The sequence below is a fragment of the Erpetoichthys calabaricus genome, chromosome 1 (assembly GCF_900747795.2).
Source record: "Erpetoichthys calabaricus chromosome 1, fErpCal1.3, whole genome shotgun sequence".
Taxonomy (NCBI): Eukaryota; Metazoa; Chordata; class Cladistia; order Polypteriformes; family Polypteridae; genus Erpetoichthys; species Erpetoichthys calabaricus.
Window position 1 is genome coordinate 108,360,357 of NC_041394.2, and position 25,978 is coordinate 108,386,334.

The following is a 25,978-nucleotide window of genomic DNA, read 5'->3' on the forward strand; positions in this document are numbered from 1 at the left end:
GTCTTGGTATAATTTTTCACAATTTGATGGGCACCCAACTGTCATAGTATCACCCTTGGTTATATACAAAAAATGTTCACGAGACCAAAGCCAGATTCAGTTTTTGACTATTAATTCAGTAAACGTCAAAAGTTTATCTGAGGTTGAAGATGGGGGGTCTGCTTAGTCTGTAATTTTTATGCAGTCATCCAAAATTGTACAACAGAACAAACTCACTCACTCTCTACGTATTTACACCCCTACACTTTTTCATATTTTGTTATGTTGCAGTTTGTGAAAATGTATTACAAATTAAAACTGAAATCTCACTTTGATACAAGTATTTAAGCTCTTTGCTATGACACTTGAAATTTGTTACCGGTGCATCCCATTCTATTAAACATCATTGAGATGTTTCTACACCTTGTTTCAAGTCCACCTGTGTCAGTTCAGTTGATTGGACATGATTAGGAAAGGCACACCCTTGTCTATAGAGGGTCCCAGCTGACAATGTGCATCACAGAAATTAAACAAGCCTAGAGGTCGATAGAATTGCCTGCAGAGCTTACAGACAGAATGATGTCAAGGCACAGAGCTGGGCAAGCCTACAGAAAAACAAATCGGAAGCATTGATGGTTCTCAAGAATTCCATTTAAGAATGTGTTGGAAACAAACACGACTCCTCCTAGTGCAGGTCACCCAGTCAAACTGGTAAGAACTGAAGCAATGGAAACCTGATGGTCACTCTGGCTGAGCTCCAGAAAACCTATGTAGAAATGGAACGCATGAAAGCCTGCTTGAACTTAGTAAAAAGGCACCTAAAGGATTCTTAAGATCCTGTGGTCTGATAAATCCAGGATTAGCATCATGTCTGGAGGAAATCAGGCACTGCTTGACACCTGGTGGTGGCAACATCATGTTGTGGGGTTGTTTCTCAGTGACAGACTTGAACTGAATGGTACATCTTTGGGGAGACTTGAAAATAGCTGTCCATTGATGGTCTCCATCCAACATAGCAAATCTTGAGAGGATCTGTAGGAAAGAATGGCACAAACTCCAAAAACCAGGTATCAATGCTTTTTGCATCACACCAAGAAGACTCCAGGCTGTAATCGCAGCCAATGTTGTTTTATCTAAGTACTGAGTAAAGTGTCTGAATTCTTGAGTCAATGTGATATTTCAAGGTTTTTTTTACTTTTAATGAATTTGAAAAAAATATAAAATTCTGCTTTTGTCATGTCATTCTGACGTATTTAAAAAAAAAATAATAATTAAAAAAAAAATTATTAAAAATTAAGGAAAAATTAAATGATTTTTAGCATAAGGCTGCAACATAACAAAATGTGAAAAAGTGGAGTGTTCTGAAAACTTGCTGAAGGTTCTTCAGACCACAAAGGGCCAATCCATCTAGCAGCATATCAGCCATAACACCAAAGACAGCTTCAGTGAATAAAGTAAAAAATTCTAATGCATAACTGTTGGACAATTCAAAGGTTATCACAGACGTATATGTATGTACATGTAAACACTTTGTGTTGAGTAATGTGTAATGCACAGTTGTCCATATTGATCAAAATATAACCCTGGCAGTAATAGTCTGCTATATGAAATACCTGGTTACAGATGCTGATAGTGATGTGATTGCAAAAAAGGGCCCTGGGGACTTTGCCGGAAAGTACTTTTGTGCATGGAAGTGTTCATGTATATTTATGAAAATTCGAAAGTTATTAGAGGAGGAAGGTCAATCTTTATTTGACATACTGTCATCAAGAGTATACAAGACACTTTCACAGTAGACAAGCCTTCAGTACAATAACAGTATCAATGGTAGGGTCACAAATTATAAGTACAATAATTAAAATTGGCAAATACAATTAAAACTAAAAATATAACACAAGCAAGATATCCAGAGGAGGTAGTACGTACAACCGTTATGTTTATCATTGAGTTGCATCTAAGAAATGAAGCAAAAGGCAAAAAAAAAGACAAAAAAGGTCTAAAACAAAAGAGACGACATTACAGCACAGGTTCAAGCAGGTAGAAGTGAACAGGAGGGTTGCTGGAGCTCATAAATGAAGATGCAGCAATTAAAAGGTGAGAGACAGAGAAGAGAACTGACAGCTTGAATCTCATGATTAGACCCAAGAAGAGTTCCGGTTAGTAGGAGCCACAATGACGAGTGTTTGTCGAGAGGTGCAGAATAGTTAAAAAGGCCGAGGTCAGAAAGCAGTGGTTCAGCAAATCTGGGCCGTGTCAGTCTTTCTTTCCATTTTCTGGGCCACCGACTGCTTTCAGGTGAGCCTGCAAAATACGAGTCAAGGAAAACATTTTAATCCATTTTTATCAGAGAGCAGTCCTAAATGTAACTGCCATGACTGACGCTTGTTTAAACACATACCTTTTGTTTTCCTTTCAAAGTTAATGAATCCATTTTTGACATTGTTATTCAATTAGATGCTTTAATGGTGATATGTTATTTGTGTGATGTCTCAATTTTATATAAAAGATGGTGACCTTGACCGTTGGCTTATCCGAGTTTCTGGATAACCCCAAAACATTGATATTTTGTTAACTTGCTATATTCTTAACTTGGCTTTTTATTATAAACCTTTGCTGTTTTTAGATCTCATTCTTTGGTTCCAGTTTTGGCTTTGCTCATCATATTTAGACTTCCGGCAACATTTGACTCCTACTGCTCTCCTGATCCTGTTTCCTCACCCTTATGGCATGCCTTTCCTTCTCAGCATGACGTTAAGGCTATGAACACAATTCAATACACACAAATGCATGACTTTTCAACAAGCTTTTGAGGTCAGTCACATCTTTTGTGTGCTGTAACTAATAAAAGCACACATGTAAATATTTTGCCCCAATTTTACCAATGGCACAAATTCTCTCAATTGTGAGGGTCAGTTAATTGATACATGCTTCACTGGGAATAAGCACAGTCATTAGGTAACGCAAATCCCACCACTTACTTATTCAGCCCACAAATAGTAAACTGTTACATAATGATCTTCTTTGGTTTGCTCCTGTTCTCCATGTTCAAAAGGCCTTTTTTCCCCAGTAGGCCTCATTTAATAGAAATAAGATGGCCATCAGAAGAGAAATGAACCAACTAGTCGTTGAACTTAGAAAACAGCGAGGGAGTCACGTTATCATTTGCTGTATTGTACACCAATGGGCCGCTGTAGTAATGGTTAGCAGCTTCAGATTTGTGGGTACTCTCATTACTACTGGTGGTCTACCTTTGTCAAGCTATATATCTGCAATGTTTAAGGAGACACTAGCGTGCCTCTGCCTCTTCAGAAGACAGGATCTTCTGTACCTGTCTTAGTGCAACCCCATTAAGTTTTCTTGGCTGCCGTTTTGCGGGGTCTTTTCTTTACTGTTTCCATAGTGTTGCTATGCTTGGACAGTCAGCGATGTGCGGTGTGTGACGTCGTCAATGCAATAATATAAACGGTCAGCATCAGGGCTGGATTAACCATCAACCAAAATAAGCACATGCTTAGGGCATCAAAGGAAGGGGGGAACCTCAGTAATTTTCCATTGGCAGATTTACCATGAACCTTATGGTGCAAAACTGCTAAATAAACATTATTTTCCATCTTATTTTAAGTTTTGTTTTATTTAAAAAAAATATATTTTATGGTTTATTATAGTTTATATTTTTGAATTAGATATATATAGGGGCACCAAAATCTTCTAAGCGCTTGGGACCTCTAAAGGTCTTAATCTGGCCCTGATAGCATCGGGCACTTCATGGTTATCTGAGATCACAGATTCTCCTTAAAAGAAAACTTTAGCTGTGATTTAGTGTGTTTTGGGTCCTCCTGATTCTTTGACCACAAACATATTTTAGTGGTTTAACATGACATCCCCATCTATTCGATTTCTGGCTTTTGAACTTTAGATTTGTTTTGACCTTGTTTCATCTCCTGGTCCTAACTCAAACGCACTACATTTGTTTTGCTTCTTTTTCTTGCAGGACAAATGGTAATCAGATTCTGCGATGAAGATGGAACCACCGGATTTCTGCTTAGTTGACAGTAAGTAGTGGCCACGGGTGTGAACACAAAAGCTTTCAGGTAGAATTAGAGCAGGATTTCCTGTTTATGGCTAACCAGTCTGGTTCTGTTTCATTTGTTCTTCCTATTCCTTCACTGGTCTTGTAATGTGTGAGTATTTGGAACCCAGTTGTAGAGTTGCCTTTGCCTTAGATCTCAACAGAACTGTTTTTTAATCCATGGCCTGTTTGTGTTCCAACTAAACAGAGCTATAATTTTGTCCATTCTTTTTTAAATAAGTATTTGTTAATATATATAGCAATGCTCTGAAAGAGATAATACAAATTTTGAAAGAATATTCATTTTGACAATATTAATTTTCCTGGTTAGTATAAGATAAAGTCCTGACCAACTAATAATGCTTTGTTTAACAATGTCCATCAAGTTACTAAAATTAAATTTGAATAGATCTTTAAATCACTGTGTAACTGTAATTCTAAATATGTGACCAAGCTAAAGTGAACTGATCAGATATAAGCTAAAATTTAAAATAGTTCACCAAGAATAATATGCCTTTGTTGACGTAGTTTTGTAGAGCTAGTTTAATGCATATAGAATATGTGGAAGTACCAAGTATGGTTTAATAATGTATAGTATTATATGTATATAGAGAAAAATTATATTCAGGTCAGTTCCTTATAATTCCTTAAATCTCCAAATGCTTATGCACATAGTTGGCATGGGGTTCAACAGTAATGGCAAATAATATTGGTGACAAGAGACAACCCTATCCCGTTCCATATTCTAATATGAAATAATCAGAATTTACATGGTTTACACAACATTCTGACCAAACCATCTACTTATCACAATAGAAATGAAGTGTGGTCAGACCAGGTGGCATTTCTGGTGTCCATTGAGTTTCATTGTACTGATAAATTGTTGACAGGGGTGACATTTTACATATTCAGAGATTCAAAATTCATGCCTTTCTGTCCTTGAACAAAACTGCCCATTCCCCTATGTCGTCCCTCATTAACATTAAAGTGTTTTGCCCAAAGCACTGCTGCCCACCTGTTTCTAAGATGCTGCAACCACTATGCCTGGCATCAACAATCTCACTACAGTCCAAGTCCATTAGATTACACACCATCTCTGTTGTAATGGTTTATCTGAACAACAACTTAGCCTGTTGATCATTTTTCATATTAAATATATGTTGTATATTCAGTTGTAGCCATATGATTGTTGCCATGCTATGACCTGATTCTTAATTTTTCTAAATAGTTCCAGGGTCTAAAAATAATTTACATAACATTTTTGAGTTTTTACAGGCTCTGGAATCCAATTTTCACATTTTTGTTTGTTTCAGTGTTTCATTACTTATGTTGGATATTTTAGGGTTATTCTTCAGTGCTATTTTGTTTTTTCTCTGAGCACCATCATTTTAGGATTTTACTGATGGCTGTTGCTATATGACTGTTAGAGGTGACATCAGGGGTCACAGATGGCATGACATCACAGGTCAAGGGGTATACAGGTCAGTCCCTTGGACCACTTGGTTTGTCTCAGTATGTGTATTCAGCCTAAAACTATAGCAAAATCATTGTCTGTTATAAGCTCTCTGGTTACAAATTCTTATTTTAGTTGGTTCTGAGTATGATTTTAGGCAGGAAGTGTGGCACAGTGTTTAAGGCTTTGGACGTCAAACCCAGAGGTTGTGCATTCAAGTCCCACTACTGACACTGCATGACCATGAGCAAGTCACTTGACCTGCCTGTGGTCCATTTGGAAAAACAAAAGAAATGTAACCAATTGTATCTTAAATGCTGGAAGTTGCCTGGTCTAAAGGCATCACCCAAATAATAAGCAATATATAGAATTTTTTTATTTGAACTTCTATGGTGTACTTGTTCCAGTTTGTACAACCTTGAGTGTCCCTGCCCTGAATATTCTCTCTCTGTCATTTACCTTAAGTTGCTGATTGGTTTGTCTGAGCAGCTCAACTTTAACATTGTGGTTCCTTTCTTCAACCTGCCTTTGGACCTCCTCACACTTTTCGATGGCATCACACTTTGCCTTCTGTTCATTCAGCTGCTTCTGGAGTTCATTATTCTCTAATTCCAACTCTGTAATCTGAACACACAAAATTTCCTGTTGTTATTTTGCCGCATGGATAATACCCATATACAGTTTATTAAAAAATGTGATTAAATGTGAATGAGATGGAGCCACAAAGAGTGCTCTTAGTGTTCATTTCAAATAATAAACATTAATCTGCATGTAGACTTAGCACTTTAAAGATTTTAAAGCAGGTGTTTACTTTAAAGATGAGCACTCATCAGATCATCACCAGACTTCAGGAAAAATAATAATAATTATATGGAGTAGGTGGCTAAAGAAAGAGAGTGAGGGCAGAGCCAAGGATGAAATGATGGAAGTTGAAAAACGAAGACTGCAAGGTTGAGTTTAGGGAGGAGGTGAGACAGGCACTGGGTGGCAGTGAAGAGTTACCAGACAGCTGGGAAACTACAGCAGATGTAGTAAGGGTGACAGCAAGAAGGGTGCTTGGCGTGACATCTGGAAAGAGGAAGGAGGAAAAGGAAACCTGGGGGGTGGAATGAGGAAATACAGGAGAGTATACAGAGGAAGAGGATGGCAAAGAAGAAGTGGGATAGTCAGAGAGATGCAGAAAGTTGACAAGAGTACAAGGAGATAAGGCGCAAGGTGAAGAGAGAGGTGGCGAAGGCTAAAGAAAAGGCGTATGATGAGTTGTAGGAGAGGCTGGACACTAATGAGGGAGAAAAGGGCCTGTACTGATTGGCTAGACAGTGGGACCGGGCTGGGAAAGATGTGCAGCAGGTTAGGGTGATAAAGGGTAAAAATGGAAACATACTCACAAGCGAGAAGAGTGTGTTGAGCAGATGGAAAGAGTACTTTGAGAGGCTGATGAATGAAGAGAATGAGAGAGAGAGAAGAGGTTGGATGATGTGGAGATAGTGAATCAGGAAGTGCAACAGATTAGCAAGGCGGAAGTAAGGACAGCTATGAAGAGGATGAAGAATGGAAAAGACTTTGGTCCAGATGACATACCTGTGGAAGCATGGAGGTGTTTAGGAGAGATGGCAGTGGAGTTTTTAACCAGATTGTTTAATGGAATCTTGGAAAGTGAGAGGATGTAGTAACTACAGGGAAAGAGTAGTGGAAGCTAGGTTAAGAAGTGAGGTGATGATTAATGAGCAGCAGTATCGTTTCATGCCAAGAAAGAGCACCACAGATGCAATGTTTGGTCTGTGGGTGTTGTTGGAGAAGTATAGAGAAGGCCAGAAGGAGTTGCATTGCGTCTTTGTGGACCTGGAGAAAGCATATGACAGGGTGCCTCGAGAGGAGTTGTGGTATTGTATGAGGAAGTCGGGAGTGGCAGAAAAGTACGTAAGAGTTGTACAGGATATGTACGAGGGAAGTGTGACTGTGGTGAGGTCTGTGGTAGGAGTGACGGATGCATTCAAGGTGGAGATGGGACTACATTAGGGATCGGCTCTGAGCCCTTTCTTATTTGCAATGGTGATGGACAGGTTGACAGATGAGATTAGACAGGATTCCCCATGGACTATGATGTTTGCTGATGACATTGTGATCTGTAGCGATAGTAGGGAGCAGGTTGAGGAGACCCTGGAGAGGTGGAGATATGCTCTAGAGAGGAGAGGAATGAAGGTCAGTAGGAACAAGACAGAATACATGTGTGTAAATAAGAGGGAGGTCAGTGGAATGGTGAGGAGTAGAGTTGGCGAAGGTAAATGAGTTTAAATACTTTGGATCAACAGTACAGAGTATTGGGGATTGTGGAAGAAAAAGAGAGTGCAGGCAGGGTGGAATGGGTGGAGAACAGTGTCAGGAGGGATTTGTGACAGATGGATATCAGCAACAGTGAAAGGGAAGGTCTACAGGATGGTAGTGAGACCAGCTATGTTATATGGGTTGGAGATGGTGGCACTGACCAGAAAGCAGGAGACACAGCATTGTCTCCAATTTGCATTGGTTGTGACAAGGATGGCTAGGATTAGAAATGAGTACATTAGAGGGTCAGCTCAGGTTGGACGGTTGGGAGACAAAGTCAGAGAGGCGAGATTGTGTTGGTTTGGACATGTGCAGAGGAGAGATGCTGAGTATATTGGGAGAAGGATGCTAAGGATAGAGCTGCCAGTGAAGAGGAAAAGAGGAAGGCCTAAGAGAAGGTTTATGGATGTGGTGAGATGATGGGTGTAACAGAACAAGATGCAGAGGACAGAAAGATATGGAAGAAGATGATCCGCTGTGGCAACTAACGGGAGCAGCCGAAAGAAGAAGTAGTAGTAGTAGTTGGCTAGAGTCTTATCTTGGATTGTGGGCACTCTCTCAGATGACATTCAGTTACCCCCACCACCTTATAATATAACATACTGGGGGCTGTGACCCCTGCTCACTTCGCTCGCCAACCCCTGTGCGGGCGCTATGCGCTAGCCAATTCTCAGCTCTGCCACTCGCATATGGGGAAGCGGATGTACAATTTAAACAGGTTATTTTCATGGGAATTATTAAATATATATAATAGACCTTACTATTTTACATTACAGCAACTAATTAACCATAGTAAAAAATAGTAAAATGCAATAAATTGAAAGAAAATTATGTTTCATGTTGCGTTATACATTTTCACTCTATTTGGCTTTGAAATTAACATGCAAATACTTTTTAAACTTACACTTTTTCTGTAAAACGTCAATAAAAGCAATATTTGGAATTAACTTTTTGTCAATATCACTTTGAATTTTGATTCTGTGTTTGGAGTTACATTGTGACAATGCAACGTATAACTGCCTGTGAGTGAATATCGTTTTTTTTTTCTCTCTAATAAATAAACTGACTTTTTCGAATGTTTATCCCTGTAATTTGTTTATTGTCATGGCAAAAGCTATTCTAACACAAAATTGTAAACGTTTTAATACGAATGGCATATCAAGATCTCCTTTGGTGTCTAATGTTATCCACGGAAGATGTACTACATTACCTTTCTTGTCTCCTGTTGAAATTTTACATGTCAAAATTGTTTGACCAATTTTGAATACAACCAATCTTGTCCTATTGCATAGCCCATCACTCAAACATAAATTACGCAATGACATTAAAATACATCCTTCTTTCAACAGTAATTCTGCCAGTTGAACTCCGGACGGTGTTAACGGTTGTAGATATTCTACAGGATATTGTAAGTTGATGTTTTCATCTTCTGTACAATCACCACCAACTGTTTCGGCATAGTCTATTGATATGCATTTAAGCAATTTGCTGTGTAAAAGATCGACAATTTCCGCATTAATTTGTTTGACTTCATCATTTCTCAGTGCTAGGATTGCCTGTGTACTCATTTCTTCTGTTAATAACCCTTCGGAATGAAATTCTTCAAAATTTATAAGAGCTGAGAGCGGAGGAACTATGTCAAACAAAAGCATTCACACAAATGAGAGGTGAGAGGATAGTGGGCATGGACCATTAACCGTAAATGGTTGAGAGGGGGGGCGGGAGGAACTTGAAAAAATCTGTTGGCAACAGTGTTGTCTCGTCTCAAGATTTTCTTTTACAATAGAGAGATCCATAACATACTGTATAAAACACAGTGCAGCCTAGTTACCACAGTTCTGAACATTTTCATTACAGAGACAAATGTTTCAAACATGAAATGGAATAAGGGTGGAAACCATTGTTTTAGGCAAGACTTCTTTCATTTATGCCCAAAATCCCATACATTTTCTGCTACTTAAGTTATATTCTGCACAATCCATGAAAAATGATGTACGAGATATAAAATATGAGTGGTAAAGGGGTCTCAAACACTGAGATAAGCAGGATGAAAATGCAATCAAATGGCAGCAAACAGAACATACCCGGTGTTCGCCTTTTTGTTTTTTTCTCTAAGAGCTCTAGAGGTGCCTGCGCAGCACGCATCTACTAAAGAAAGTTATCCATCCTTTTCATCTCCACTCTTTCTGCCTATATTAACTACCTGTACACTGTACATTTATGTTACGTCATTTATGTTAGGTAGAATGCCTAGAGGGGGCTAGGCAGTCTCGTGGCCTGGAACCCCTGCAGATTTTATTTTTTTCTCCAGCCGTCTGGAGCTTTTTGTTTGTTTTTTCTGTCCTCCCTGACCATCGGCCCTTACTTTTATTCTATGTTAATTGGTGTTCCCTAATTTTAATACTTATTTATTTTGTCTTTTTTCTCTTTCTTCATCATGTAAAGCACTTTGAGCTACATTGTTTGTATGAAAATGTGCTATATAAACAAAGGTTGTTGTTGTAAATTGTCAGGGTCCATCGTTTTAAAAGATAATTGTTGGTGTACTTTTTTGTCCAAATCAATCCGGTTTTGTTCGGCTTGCAGAGACTTTCTCATCCCATATGCCATGCTGCTCTTGTGAAGAGTCTTGTAGGCTGCAATGGTGGTCTCAATCTCAGTTCGGATTCTCATCAGAAGAAGTCCTCTCTCCGCACAACCGATGGTGACCTGTCTAAGGAGTTCGTCTATAATTAAAAAGAAGATTTCAAATATCGCATTTATATGGAGAAAATTTCTATCCATCCTTCCATCCATTATCCAACCCGCTACATCCTAACTACAGGGTCATGAGGGTTTGCTGGAGCCAATCCCAGCCAACACAGGGCGCAAGGCAGGAAGCTAACCCTGGGCAGGGTGCCAGCCCACTGCAGAGAAAATTTCTAATAATAAACAATTCAAATATTTGAAGTATTTCACAAATCAAGTCTTTTCAAATTAAAAAGACAGTTTCAGTATACTAAACGCATATTAAATGCCTATATATGTGGCAGACACCACTCACAGCTAACATCTTTTTCTAAAGAAAAAGATAACAACATGAATCATTATTATCAAATGTCAGTATTACTCAGTGTCATGAGTCCTTGTGGTTTTCCACCTGCATTGTATTTTAATTATGCAACATTCACCCTTCACTTGCTGTTTAGAGGAATTTGTGGCAGATATAATTTATATTTTGGCTTTGTTTTATTGTCAGGTTCTAAAGCTGGTTGAGCCAATTTGCCCTTTATTAAGTTAATTTGTTTTTCAAATTGTTTTTTGTGACTACCATTTTTATATTATATTTTGAAATCTACATTTTCTGTGACATTATTAAAACATAATGAGGTCGGCATGGCAATGGGTTTTGCCTTATGATGTCACAGCAGCCATTCTGGCAGTGAGTGAGAGGAGTAGAGTTTGTACGTCACCTCTCTGGGGTAGACTGTGGGTGGATGAATGCTTCATAAAATCATTGGGCCTTCTCATTTGTTAGAAAAACCACAACAGTGTTATTTTGACATACCTTTTCCTTTGTGCCTTCAGTTACTCCATGTTCTGTTTATGCATCTTAAATGTAACAACCTTTGAATGATTTTGGTCCTCGTGTTTTTCTTAATATTGCTCTTTTTTACAGTACTTTTATAACTACTTTGTGCACATTTTAGGAGTTGATTGGTTTAAAACATGCACTTGTTACTGGTCAAATAAGTCCTTTCAGGCTCTACAATAAGTCTTTTTTGCTCCTGCCCCAGTCTAGTGTTTAGGGCATGTTGAGGGTTTTTAATACCACGTGATCTTCCTTTTCTTCCATTTTGGTTCATTGCTAGTATTCTTGATTACCTACTGGAATATTTTGGTGCCTTGTCAATTTTAAGTCTTTTTACTTTATGAGCTGCCTGACTCAAGTCAGTTACCTCATAATAACTGCCAATTCCTTAATTAAATAGAATGCAATCTTTTATTTTATCAGTTCATCAACATTCTAAGGATGCTACCTGTCTGGATGTCCCCAGCTATTCTCTGAAATGGGATCCCTGCCTGATTCTAGAAAGTACCATGCTATGCCCTAGTGCCCCTATGTTGCACCACTCACCACCACATCATTCTGCTCCTGATTTCTATTCCCTGCTCCTGGGATATCAAAATCAAATAGAAATGTGAAATCATACTATCTTCAATACTTCATGCAAAGAAAAAAATTACTATGACAATACTCATAATTACCAGTATGTCGATGGCCATATTGAGGAGTCACTTTGCTGTGGCTTTTGGTCCTTTAGTGTCAAATAAATTAACATCTGTTTCCAGATGTTTTTGGCCAGTTGTCTGAATACTCTGCCCACACTGACTATACCTACATAGCTTCTGATATCCTCGGATATTGAGGAATGAGTTTAGCACCTAGTTAGCTAGGTATCTCTTTCAGGAATCTGCTTAGCCATGTCTGTAAAATACCATCAACCCCAAAAGTAAAGTAAAATCATGGGCTATCATAAAGCGTTTTGCATCACAATAAACCTAGGCTGCATGGAGTCATGGGTTACTTACTTTTTTCACTTAAAAACCATCAACTGCTTCTATTACATGGCCTTTGGAGCTAAATACTACATGTCAGTTGTGACCACCACACCAATTCCATCATATTTATGGAGAATGTGCTGATTCTTTAATACCATCTTTGATAAATGGACCATTGCATAAAAATACATGAGTTTTCCCACCCCAGGTAAGACAGTTTTTCTTAGTTAATTGAGCACAGGCCATAGACACCATGATAGCCAGAGTTCAAAGAAGAAATGAAAAAAAAACTTGATTAACATTACTAATAGGAAAGTTCAGAACCTCTAAATGTACTAAGCACAAGATTGCTGTCATTTGTACTCTGTCGTATGACTTCTAAAACAGCAGTGTACATTACGACAGTTCATCTCTTCAAGAAGTCAGACACAAGATGATTTCAGGAGAACCGACTGACTTTGAACATAACAACCTGCTCCTCTGGCCTGATGTCTTTGGCTTGAAGTCTGGACTGATCTTTAATCAAAAGACACCCAGCTAGCCTTGAAAGGTTTCACGCTCATTTTGAGTGATATTGCAGATCCGGCTTGTTTAGATCTAGGAATTAAAGCAGAGCAGCGAATTCATTATGTGCCAGAGTGGGGAAACAAAGCATTGTACTTCAGAAAAATGCTGGCCACATTCAAATTAATGAGACTTTTCAAACATGGCTGTACTGTATATGCTTTTACCATCAACATGCTTAAGCACTTGAAAAAGGATGCAGATAATGTCTTCATCAAATCCAATATGTATACCCAGATAGCATGTTAATCCATTTTTTGATTTAATTTAAGAGAGAAGCCATTAATTGACTTTCTTTTGATAACATACCAAAACATTGCTTATAGAGCTCTCGACGAACTGAACAGAGTCCCACTTCTCGAGCATTTCTCTGCAAAAGTAATGAATCCAGCTCATCTTGGAGATCACTCAGATCGGTACGGGTGCAAGGATCACGGCACACATATTGTATATATTGATTGTTGTTGTCCATCCACTCTCTATAAGAAAAAAATTATTTTGATTGAAATGTGCATGCTGTTCTTAACTGTAATTTAGAATGCAGTGCTTTTTGAAACTTGTCTTATTAATACTGTGCAAGAGAAACAGAATATTTAGAAACACGTGCCGTGGTGGAAAAATTTGATCAAGGACTTCCATTTCCTGTTTCCCTCCATATGCAAGACATGGAACTGCAGTTGGCGCTGGGCTTGTTATTGGAGGGAGCTGAGATTTCCCCCTGAAACGTGGTGCCTGTGAGGAGGAAAAAAAGAAAAGTTTTCTGTTTTTTATTGAAAAAAATATAGTTTTCTCAAATAAGTCTTCAGGAGAAATCTACATTATTCAAAACCATAATACACTTGCCGGTCATTTTATTTGGTACACCTGTTCAACTGCTTGTTAATGCAAATATTTAATCAGCCAATCACATGGCAGCAACGCAATGCATTTAGGCATGTAGATATTGTCAAGATGACCTGCTGAAGTTCAAATCGAGCATCAGAATGGGGAAAAAAGGTGATTTATTTGACTTTGAACATGGCATGGTTGTTGGTGCCAGATGAGCTGGTCTGAGTGTTTCAGAAACTGCTGATCTTCTAGGATTTTCACACACAACCATCTCTAGGGTTTACAGAGAACGGTCTGTTCTCTGGGTGAGAAAGCCTTATTGATACCAGAGGTCAAAGAGAATGACCAGACTGATAAAAAGGCAACAGTAAGTCAAATAACCACTCATTACAACTGAGGTATGCAGAAGAGCATCTCTGAACACACAACACATCAAATCTTGAAGCAGATGAGCTACAGCAGGAGGAGACCACACTGGGTGCCACTCCTGTCAGCCAAGAATAGGCAGTTGAGGCTACAATAAGCACATGCTCACCAAAATTGGACAATAGAAGATTGGAAAAACGTTGCATGGTTTGATGAATCATGATTTCTGCTGTGACATTCAGACAGTAGGGTCAGAATATGGTGTCAACAACATGAAAGCATGGATCCATCCTGCCTTGTATCAATAGATCAGGTTGGTGGTGTAATGGTGTGGGGGATATTTTCTTGGCACACTGAGCATTGTTTAAATTCCATAGTCTGCCTGAGTATTGTTTCTGACCATGTCAGTCCCTTTATAACCACAGTGTACCCATCTTCTGATGTCTACTTCCAGCAGGATAATACGCCATGCCACAAAGGTCAAATCATCTTAAACTTGTTTCTCGAACGTGACAATAAGTTCACTGTACTCAAAAGGACCCCATAGTCATCAGATGTCAAACCAATAGAGCCCCTCTGGGATGTGATGGAACGAGAAATTCGCATTATGGATATGCAGCCAACAAATCTGCAGCAACTGTGTGATGCTATCATGTCAATATGGAGCAAAATTCCTGAGGAATGTTTCCAGGATCTTGCTGAATCTATGCCACAAAGAATTACGGCAGTTCTGAAAACAAAAGGGGGTCCAGCTCAATACTAGCAAGGTGTACCTAATAAAGTGGCCAGTGAGTGTATGTGCCTTTACTAGCAGGTTTCTGTAAATCATTTTAACAATCTGATCTGTCAACTCAGCTATACACTACATTTTTTTGAATTCCACTTATATTGGATAAATGTGTGCTGTTTTCAGAATTTTCAGGTATGTCACCCGAACAGTAATCATGTAAAATAGAATATGTGGAAGAAACATGATGCATTACAACAAAAATTCAAATGCCAATCTTTGCGGTTTAGGTTGACCAACACCTTTAAATTAGCCTTAACTAACCATGTGTGTGTCCAGCACCTATGAAAAGCATTCTCCCTCTTGGAAACTTTCGCATTTTATTGTTATACAACATTGAATCACAGTGGATTTATTTTTTTTAATCAGCAGAGAAAACAGATCTATGCAAAGGGGCCTTACAAGTATAAAACAGAAAATAACTGAAGTTCAACTCTTCAAGAGCAAGTACCTGTAATGTTTATAGTGAAGTTTTATAAATATGCCAAACAAATAAAACATTTGTTTCCAGACACTCTACGCTGATTTTGCTTTTCATTTCTATGATCATCAACAGAAGTGGAAACACATTACAGTAACGTCACTACTTTTACTTAAGGAAACATTTCGAAAAATTGTAGTTTTTGGCAATGATGCTTTTTGCTTTTATAAAAATATTTACTTTTACTGAATGAAATATCAATCAAACACATTACTGTTAAAATTGAACATTTCAAATTGAACTTTCCCCATTCTCTTCTACTGTGAAGAACTAGCAAAAACTCCTTGCCATCAATTGGCTTATTCTCTGGATTTTCAGCCATCAGTCACAGTTTTCATTTCTAGTCCTGACGGCCAACCGTGAAACCTCATCACTTTCTGATAACATATTCTGTGGATGTCATCAGCCATAGCTGGCTGTCACTTACAAGTGTCTCACTAGCAGACAGCAAACCTAAGGAAAAGCCACTCAAAAACAAGCTACTTTGTACTTTGTGAAAGATCTGCTAAGGAGTTAGATAATTAGAGCCAAGGAAGATAATGCCAAGCAAACTGAGTCAACATCCCAGGCCTTAAATTCACTCAATAGGCTGCAGTGTTAAAAAAACAGCAACAGTTACAATCACAACTTGTCATTTTTGTATGCTGAAAGAGACAGCATATGAGAATTTCATCTCTAAATTATGAAAACATCTGACTGTAAGTGATTGCTTTTGTATTGTTATGTGGCTAGCTTGCCAATTTATTCTCTAGATAGATAGTAAACTGTTTTCTGAGTAACACTTTAATATCAATGATGGCCATCACTAACTCAAAGGATGTGCTAGTTAGTCACCATTAATAGTTGCATAAAACTAAACAGACAGTTTTCAAGTTGATTCTAATGGCCATCTGATTTTGTTTTCTGAAATTGATGATTATTATTAGTAGTAGTTCTAGTTGTATCAAATTAGCTAGATGGATAGATTTTTTAAAAAATCAAAGGATTTATGATTGAATTGGTTGCTTATTTGGGAAAGGCTGTATGTTATTCATTAATTCATTACAATTTAAAACACATGTAAAATGCATGAAACAGTTCTTAAAACTGTTATAGTTTTGTATTTAATCACTATTCCATTTGTTTAGAAAGTAGTAGATTTAATTTATCGAAAGAAAAACTGCATGATTTGTAAAGTGTTGAAAATCTTGACATTGTTATTTCATTATGTTAAAGCCTGGTTTAAATTAAAATATTTTAAGTGCATGTGTACAAAATATGTATTAAGTTCAGACCTGATATTTGTTAACTTTTACTCAAACACATTTACTTTCACTTGATTCTTTTTGTATTACCAGTTCTTTTTACTGTTGCATCCACCCTTTATCTCGAATGCACATAATATATAATTCAGTTTAAATTATGCCAGCTGCAGTCAAAATTATTTTTGCATATCATTGCCAAACTGACCAGTATGAGGGAACACAGCACTATCACATTTGCAGCAATTTCACAGACAAACAGAGCAACCACCCTATTAGGTGTGCCACACTCCCAGTGAACCTTACTGCCTAGGTAACCATTTGTCTGTGCCACTTGGGAATCAACATTTTACCAGCCCACAGCAAAAGAGCATAGTATGCTTAAGAAACTGACACTATAACTTAGCATTAATAGTTAGCCCTCTACTCAGAGCTATCAAATATAACCTGAAGTGTGAAAAGTAGATGATAAAATCATCTCAAAAGCCACTTATAATTCTCAAGTTACCTTTCGTGATTTACTGTCTGTCTTTGAGACAAGGATTGGCTCTTCATATTTCAGCAGTGTCTTAATTGTATTTAACATTCCCCTACACTACTGTTTTCAACCATACATAACCCACAAAGCTGCAGATGCTCCAACTGACTGCAAAAGAATAAAAGCAGTCTAATTTATATAAATCTAAGATGATGTCATCCTGCTCCTAGCAACAAGATTGACAGCTGTGACATGATGTGAATATCCAGTGGTCATCTCGCCATTTATCAGTTTTCTGAACCTTGCCTTTCTTACTCAGTTCAGTTTATATTTATAAAACACCCATAGATCATTGTATACATATACATTATTTAAAATAAAACATAATGAAAAAGGTAGGCCTACAATACATGTAATAAGACACACATACAGTGGCTTCAGTCAGTAAGTTCATATAAACAGATATATATGCACAGATATTCACACATATTGGACCACCAATTCAAATTGCCTGAATATTTAGAAAAAAGAGGCCATTTTGAGTTAATCTTCCCAGTATCTGTGGAACGTTCTGTACTTACATACAGTGTAGATTGCAAAAGTGGGAAACAAGCACACAGTATGGAAATAAGATATTAATGAGACATCGGGGTAGACCAAGCCTGAACTTAACAAGAAATTATTTGGATTGGCCAGGGTGGATAACGCTGCACCTACATGTGGTGATGGTAAAGAAAATATCCGACAAAACAGAACAACAGACATAGTTTAAAATATGAAAAGAAATGTTCACTTACGATATTTAATACATATGTCAGTTCTTTTGAATCATTTTATACCTTTAAAGAGCCTAATTACTCAATGCTGATTATTACTCAATGATGATTATTTGTATCACATTGTTTTTATCATGCATAGTTCGATTCTATTGATTGACAAATTGATAAAACAGATATTATAGTTCAGAGGATGAAAGTAATCATGAAAGATTTTATTTAAGTTTTTATAGAACTAGGTGTCCATACTCCTGTTGCATTGGTATTTGGACAACCCCTAAATCTCTACTGATTGCTTCATTGATGCATCTCATTTAGATGTTTATCTTGTGCACTATTGTTTTTTATAAATGCAGATAAGACCAAACAAAACTAATATATAAAGAGTTTGGAAAAAACGGCTGTTAAAACATATCATTCACAAAAAAATACCATTGTTGCGATCTCTTAATTACGGTTAGGGAAAAAATCAGAATAGATCTGTTATGATCCTGCTATATCCCACACTCACAAATGGTGTAGGCCTCAAAAACCAGACCTGCTCTTCATTCTACAGGTCTGTAGCAAACGATTACATCTTACCGCTTGTTGCTGCCTGGCCCCAAACTCAAGATTTAAGCTTATGGCCTGCAGAAAGCCCAAAATGTAAAAGCTCTACAAAACGGGGAGAGGAAAAACTGTGGAAAACCTCTGGCCCAAGAACAAAATAAGGTTCATATAAACCCAAAAACAATCAAAACCAGAGATTGTACCCATTAACGATATCAGGGGTCTAAACCATGTAATCTAATGATCACCAAAAACTCAATTCCTGTATCAGTGCCAAATCAGCCACTTCACCTGCTACTTCTTCTTGAATGGCAGCGGGGGCAATTCCTCAACTACAACATTAGATTGTCCCGCAATCCCAGGCCCAACCTACAAAACATAAAGAACATAACTAGAAGGACAAGGTATGACAAACACAAAATGATTAATAAAAAAAAAATATTGATTAAATCATGCAACATTAAAAGTAAAAAAGACAAAAGAAATAATACTTACAAAATAATATTTAAAAGACAACAGAACATTTAAATAAATGCATACTTAACCCAGGGAAGAAAACTTGGCTGATACACAAAGGTCACCTGAGCCTCATGATATCACTTAGAGCAGCTTTGGTGAATTATCATGTTTCGAAAATATTGATTGTTTTCAAAATGAACTTAATGCTTTCAGAGAACAAATAGACATTCTGGGCAGTTAAATTAAGTATTAAGGGGTTAGGAATGCAGTCTTGTTACCTCCTTCAATGCTTTCTGCAGCACCAGAAATAAAAACTGCTTATCTACTGTGTTTCCATTAAATAAGACAGCACCCATTTCGGTTTTGGCAGAGAGCTTTCTTATGATGGCCTTGCCCTGTTTACATTTTTCTTGAGTATTTGTCATTTTTTCCATGCTTTCTAACTATCATCTTCTTTTCATTTTATTTTTATTTTTTTCATGTTCTTGTGCTGCCTTACCCTCAGCTGTGTTCTGTAACTGCATGGAGTCTCAGGTGCTGTGGTCGGTAAGCGCCAGTTAACTCAGACTCCTATATCAGACAGTCAGGAGCAAATCACAGTGGCATTGGCTCACAGTTATTTGGCCTGTTTTGTGTGTTCTGTTATGGTAGCCATTTGGAATCTTGTAATAGCTTTGTATAGCTTATCTCTTTAAGGTAAATTGTTAACAATCTTTAAATTGTTTTTTTAATTTTTTGGTTTTGCTTATTGATATACATATTAGGTTCCTGTTTCTGCTTCTAATTAATTTTTGTTTGATTTCTTAATTACCTTTAATTAGATTTTCTTATTTTGGTCTGCATATGCATTGTTCTCTATGAAAATATCAATAGGTATAGAAATTAAAAGAGTAATATCGTTAATAGTCCTAGTCACCCGTCGTTAGTGCAGTATAATGATGTACTGCATGTTCCTAACCATCGGATTTGGATGATAAATTGGACTGGACTGACAATACTGATTATCTGTGCAAGAGAAGACAGAGCCGGCTATACTTCCTTAGAAGACTGGCGTCCTTCAACATCTGCAATAAGATGCTGCAGATGTTCTATCAGACGGTTGTGGAGAGCACCCTCTTCTACGCGGTAGTGTGCTGGGGAGGCAGCCTAAAGAAGAAGGACGCCTCACGCCTGGACAAACTGGTGAGGAAGGCAGGCTTTATTGTAGGCATGGAGCTGGACAGTTTGACATCGGTGGTGGAGCGACAAGCACTGAGCAGGCTCCTGTCAATCATGGAGAATCCACTTCATCCACTGAACAGTATCATCTCCAGACAGAGGAGCAGCTTCAGCAACAGACTGCTGTCACTGTCCTGCTCCACTGACAGACTGAGGAGATCGTTCCTCCTCCACACTATGCGACTCTTCAATTCCACCCGGGGGGGTAAACATTAACATTATACAAAGTTATTGTCTGTTTTTACCTGCATTTTTATTACTCTTTAATTTAATGTTGTTTTTTGTATCAGTATGCTGCTGCTGTTGGAGTATGTGAACTTCCCCTTGGGATTAATAAAGTATCTATCTATCTATCTATCTATCTATCTATCTATCTATCTATCTATCTATCTATCTATCTATCTATCTATCTATCTATCTATCTATCTATCTATCTATCTATCTATCTATCTATCTATCTAAGATCCACAGCAACAACAGCATAGTGCATATTTCTTACACTGTATACTGTATGTCCTATCATGTTGTATTTAATGTACTGAGTGATTTCAGTTAGTGCTGGTATGTCTTGATAGCCAAATGTTTTAGATAAGTTAGGCAGAAGTTTTAAGATGAGGTACAGTAGTTCTACTCGCCAATCATAGAGCCCAAGAGTGGCAAAGTGTTGCATTTTGATTAGCATGTACAAGTAAGAATTTCACTGTACTCTGTGCACATCTCAAAAAGTTACCCAAAAACCTTATAAACATATAATTCTTTTTTTCCATGCATTTTTCCTTTATGATTTAATTTTACTTTCGTGTTTAGTTCTTCTGGTTACTTTTTCCATTTTTCAGTTTATTTAAACTGGATAAATTGTAATTCAATTTTGTGAAAAGAAAACATTAAAATAGGAACAAAAAGCACAGGCGTCAGATGGTAGGTGATTCTAAACTTTTGCCTGTTTTAACATTTTTGACACTGGTATTTGGTGTGTGTTTGATAAAGAAGCCAAATGAGGACCTGTATGGTGTTTGTATCTCAAACTACAAACTTTAATGTCCTTCTCCTCTTCTGCCGTTGTTCCCCTTCTTTTTCTATCCTGGTTAGCTTCACTTCACCCTCTTCTCTTAAGACAGTAACAGACACCTTTGTATGAAATTTTCAGTTTGTTGTTAATCAGTCACATGGGATACATTTTATTTTGCAAAGCAATAACAGACTGAATTTGGGGGTGGGGGGGGGACTATTGAATCTTGTCCATTTTTTGAATGATAGTACCTTATAATGCAAGGAAAGACAATTTAATAGCTTTGTTAAACAGAATAACAACTTCCAGCTGTGCTAACACAATTACAAAGGTTTCTCTAATAACCAATTAACATTTAAACATGATTAATTACAGATGAGCTAAATGAGTTTACCATTAGGACATTGGAGTAATGGCTGCTAAAAATGGGCCCTTGCAGTCAATTAAAAATCAGCTGGTTCAAGCAGTAATAGCGATTTGTATCATTAGTAATGTCTTGACTATATTTTTTAAATCAGTGTAATGGTACCTTGATAAAAAGTAACAATTTCTATCACAAATTGGGTGATTCCAATCTTCTGTATTTCCTAACACCACGACAAATTTCTTACTAAGCTCCTGGCACAGCTATATACAATATATTGTCCTTGCCAGAGTGTACCACTTTATTTATGTCAAAGCCACGTAGAGGGCTACATTCCCTGCCATATAGCGTCTTCTGCTGCCTACAGTGGTGACTTCTACCTGGCCTCTGTCATTTTAGCAAAAATATTTAGAATACATAAACATAAAATTCAAACCCATGACAAATTATAGAAGTAAAACCCTGAGTAAAACATGAAAGTTCTATGGCATCAAATCCAATGGTTGGTTTCCTGTCTTTCAGAAGAAAAAAAAGCAATTTTTCCATTAGATTCAATTACTTTTTTTTTAAGTAAAAAAATATTTATCATAAATGCCCCTTTTTATGTAAAATGCAAGTTCCATAAAGGGGCCCATCTTTTTATCACTTACACTTCACATCTCTCTGCTTTATTTACATGCAGACACGTAGGTCCACAGTGTGTGCCACAGTGTGTGCCGTTGTATTTTGCACTGCCAGGGGGAGCTGGCATGCTGAGTGTGACTTTCAAATTTTGCCGACTCCTAGTCATTGTTTTCAGGTGCAGTATATTAAAGGAAACTGACAAGGCCAACCTATTATAAACCCTACAATGGCAGGGGAGGAGGACTAAGTGCCAGGGCTTTCACTGGCAAAGCTGATATCCTGGGATGAACTCCCTGGCTGAAGAAAGGAAATGTTCTTGTACATTGCGTGAATTGCAAGGAATTAAGCACTTTATTTACACAGCCACACCTCACGTACTTTCTGATTTACATGGCTCCATCAATGTGAATGCACCCAAAGGGAATACCAAGCTGCAATGACATTACAAATAATGTCTCTTTTACTCGACTGCTGTCATCATTAGTTGAGGTTATAAGGGGTTTTGCACTGATTTTACTGGCACCCTGGTCTAAAACGTAGTAATATTGGTGCCCTTTTGCAGAATTTGAATCGTCCAAAATTGTAAAACATCCCTTCAGAACATAACAGAAAACACAAGAAGAGCAATTATGGCATAATACTTTGACATATCTGGAATGGCAAGTGCCATTGAAGAAAATAAGAAATTAAAGTTTCAGTGAAGCACATTTACTACTAGAGCTGTACTATGGTTGTGATTAGAAAAAATGCTGTTACTTTTTCAGTAGAATATTTGTGCAGGAAAATTAACAACCTTTTGTTAATCTGACAAGTTTTTTTAAGAAGTAGTTTTATGACATGGTCAAAATTAGCTAGAAAAGCTTAGTCATTGCAATTCAATCTCAGTTTCAAATGTGGAATGAACAGGCCTGCACCTTGGAAAGAACCTATTAATAACAGCAGAAGGAAGACTGGGGTGGGCTTTTATTTCAGCTATAGCCTTGGCTTCAGTCAGAGAACAAGGGTTACCATGGGGTCACGAGTGGATAAGTAAAGGTGCAATTGACAGACAACAAACCACAGTATCAGTCTGACAGTATCTGTCTGTGGGTTCCTCCTAAAGCTTGCCTTAGCAGACCCTCAGATGCGAGAATTTACGGCAGCCTTTATTTTATAAAGCACCCTTCCATAGTGAGGACCATCCTAACAATGAGCAAGTTTTATTATTTATTATTTAGAGCAGGTTTTATTACTTTTGAAAATAGAAAAAAAAGTTTGGTTAAATGAAAAAGCACTCATGTGGCTTGCAGTTCAACCACCTTTTGTTGCTAAGCCAAGCATAATGACTGCAAGGCTAATAACTTCCTGAACGGTGACCAGTGTAGGGGTAATGCAGTATAAAGTGAAATATTGCTGTAGTCTAATGTAAGGAAGAAGTATGATGCAGTACACTTTAAATTCTTGTAATCACATTTACAGTTACTAACTTAACTATCATTACACATGTTTCTAAACAAATATTACATAAAGGTTATACATTCCTTGAAGGGCAGGCATTCCATTTCACATAACATTTGAGGAGGCGAGTGTAGCTACCAGTTCTACGTCCTCTGACCAGTTTGCATTGCCCATGTTCAATTTACAAAGCTGTCAGATCTGCACCAGAGGTTTGTGTCATTTTACAATATTTCATGATAGCTCATTTACTGTGGAATTGTATTGAGGCTAACAAATGTCTTTATTAAAAAATGTAATTTAGAAGTTTTACCTTGAAAGATAACTTTTTGGTTTTTCAATGCATTGAAAGAATAGAAGTAATGGGGATATTTTAATTCTTCTGTAAGGAGAACAAAGAGAAGTGAACCACTCTGTGTGTCCGGGAACTTTAGAATTAAACATTTAATAGTTAAATTAATATTTTTGCTCATTGAGATGTACAGCTTCTTGATCAAAAAGCTGATAGAATTACAATTACAAAGGCAAATGTCTTCAGTATCTAACCAAATGAAAATGCTATAAGCCCCAGGTGCGGCAAAATGTAGTGTCATATGCCAGCATGAATTTTAGTTTTTTGCACCATAACCTAAATTTGTGTTCAAATCATAAATCATAACTATCATAAAGCAGTTGGAATAATCACAACATTTTTGACTCCTTGTTAACTGCATTACATGTCTTGCTACTGTTATGGCCTAGACGACAGTTGATGTTCAAACCTTTACAATTTTGGACATTTCCGTTAGAGGCATCAGGTAAGTCAGATTGATACACAGTAATAGTTTTTTTGTTTTCTTTTATTGGTTAACTAATTTTCTTTTTGTGTTTGTACTCTTCCTACTGTGAAAACATGCTGACAGTGAAGTCTCCTCAAAGAAAATCTCAGCTACATAATTCAATTAATATTTTTCCGACCAGAAGTGTAGCTGACAAAATAATTTGAGAGATGAGAGTGATTTCTCAGAGATTAAAGATCACTTACGGAGTCAGAGAGGAGACAATAATTTCTAGGAGACTCCAGAAGATTTACAGAAGACTTGTTTGTAAGTAACCGAATTGATATTGTGTTTAAGGATTTTGAGGACAGGCAGGTTTTGGGTTTGTTTGCAAAGCATTCTTAAGAAAAAAGGAAACATGCACTGCTGCCTTTTCTCTAGCTAAAAGTGTCTGTACAATCTGTCTGATGAATGAAGAATCCACCAGGATGTTTGTAAGAACTGAGTATGTCTGGAGTCAGCCATATCTTAATGAAGCAAAAATACCTTTGTCTTTTTGATGAGTGTCAGGGAAATTAGTATCTTAAATAAAGAATAGTGAAGATCCCTGTTACAAATGGTTCCACCTGCTGGATGTTATGTCTTACAACAACCCTAATGGAGTCTATGCACCAGTCAGGCAAGTATGACAAGACTGAGGAGTATAACAGAGCAAGAATCTTAGTTAAGCTAGGTTTGTTTGCATAACAGAGTTAAGAAGAACATTTGTTTTCATCAATCAGCATACAGATAAATGGTAAACTCTTTAGCACACGTAATATCTTTTGCATATCTAAATGTCCCAAAATTGTTAAACTGATTTAAAGTCTTTGTTATGCATCTATATACAGTATAAACAGAGACTGCTTATATACAAATTCTTATTGAGAACAAAATAAAAAGTATTAATTGTTATTATCGCACTGTTCTCTTGGTAATGTGCTGGGTACAAATGGTTTGGAATGTCTTAGTTAAATAGGCAGGCACCGTAAGAAACACTTTACAAATTCATACAAAAGTTTTTTTTATTGGTTTCAGTTGATCTAAATTACTTTCCAGTCACAGACTGGCCAATAGAATATTTGGGGGAATGTGGTCAGGAGCTGCGCTGTCTTGATGTGCCAGTTAAGTGACAGTCATGTTAAGGGAAAGCCAGAAAACTAAATCGGGTCCAAAACAATAAATGTCTGGTTTGTGTTATTTCTGTATCCAAAAGTGTTTGTCAGTCTTTTGAAATTAAAGTAGGAACCATCTTAAATATTCACCATAAACAATAATACCATAACATGAAATACAGCTTACAGTGACAGAACAACACAATGCTACCAACCAGCATCATGCAAAGTAGGTTACAGCAAAGTTTTCCAAATCTTACAGCAATTTCATTACTCAGAGGACTGAGTTGTATTTTGTTTGTGCATTTTTAATATTTTAGCCTTGTTGGCTTTGTGCACGTCAGAGTGCAGCACATGGCTTCTGTGTGCCACCATATCTGTCAAGGTCAAGATAAAGGTGACTTTTTTTCCTGAATGAACAACAAAATATGTCACAAAAGAGACAGAGAAAATATACAATAAGAGAAAAAGAAAAGTACTCACTTTCATAGAAGTTATAGTTTTTCTTGGGGTAAACTTC

At 37.2% G+C, this 25,978-nt stretch overlaps 1 protein-coding gene across 1 annotated transcript; it reads right to left on the bottom strand.

The window, feature by feature from the left end:
- Window positions 1–1,958: 1,958 nt before the first annotated feature.
- Window positions 1,959–17,294, bottom strand: LOC127530074 (axonemal dynein light intermediate polypeptide 1-like). The gene is made up of 6 exons (XM_051935790.1): window positions 17,144–17,294; window positions 13,540–13,664; window positions 13,242–13,411; window positions 10,374–10,552; window positions 5,961–6,125; window positions 1,959–2,280 (listed from the first exon to the last, which is right to left on the bottom strand). The coding sequence occupies exons 1-6, from the start codon at window positions 17,219–17,221 to the stop codon at window positions 2,233–2,235; spliced, it is 765 nt and encodes a 254-aa protein (XP_051791750.1). The 5' UTR covers window positions 17,222–17,294; the 3' UTR covers window positions 1,959–2,232.
- Between the last annotated feature and the right edge of the window lie 8,684 nt (window positions 17,295–25,978).

Excerpts from the sequence above, each read along its gene's own strand:
- LOC127530074 (XM_051935790.1), bottom strand. The coding sequence starts at position 17,221 with ATGTTAAATACAATTAAGACACTGCTGAAATATGAAGAGCCAATCCTT. Across the intron at positions 13,665-17,143 it reads CAGACAGTAAATCACGAAAG|GCACCACGTTTCAGGGGGAA; the intron begins GTAACTTGAGAA and ends TCCTCCTCACAG. Across the intron at positions 13,412-13,539 it reads GATCAAATTTTTCCACCACG|AGAGTGGATGGACAACAACA; the intron begins GCACGTGTTTCT and ends TTTTTCTTATAG.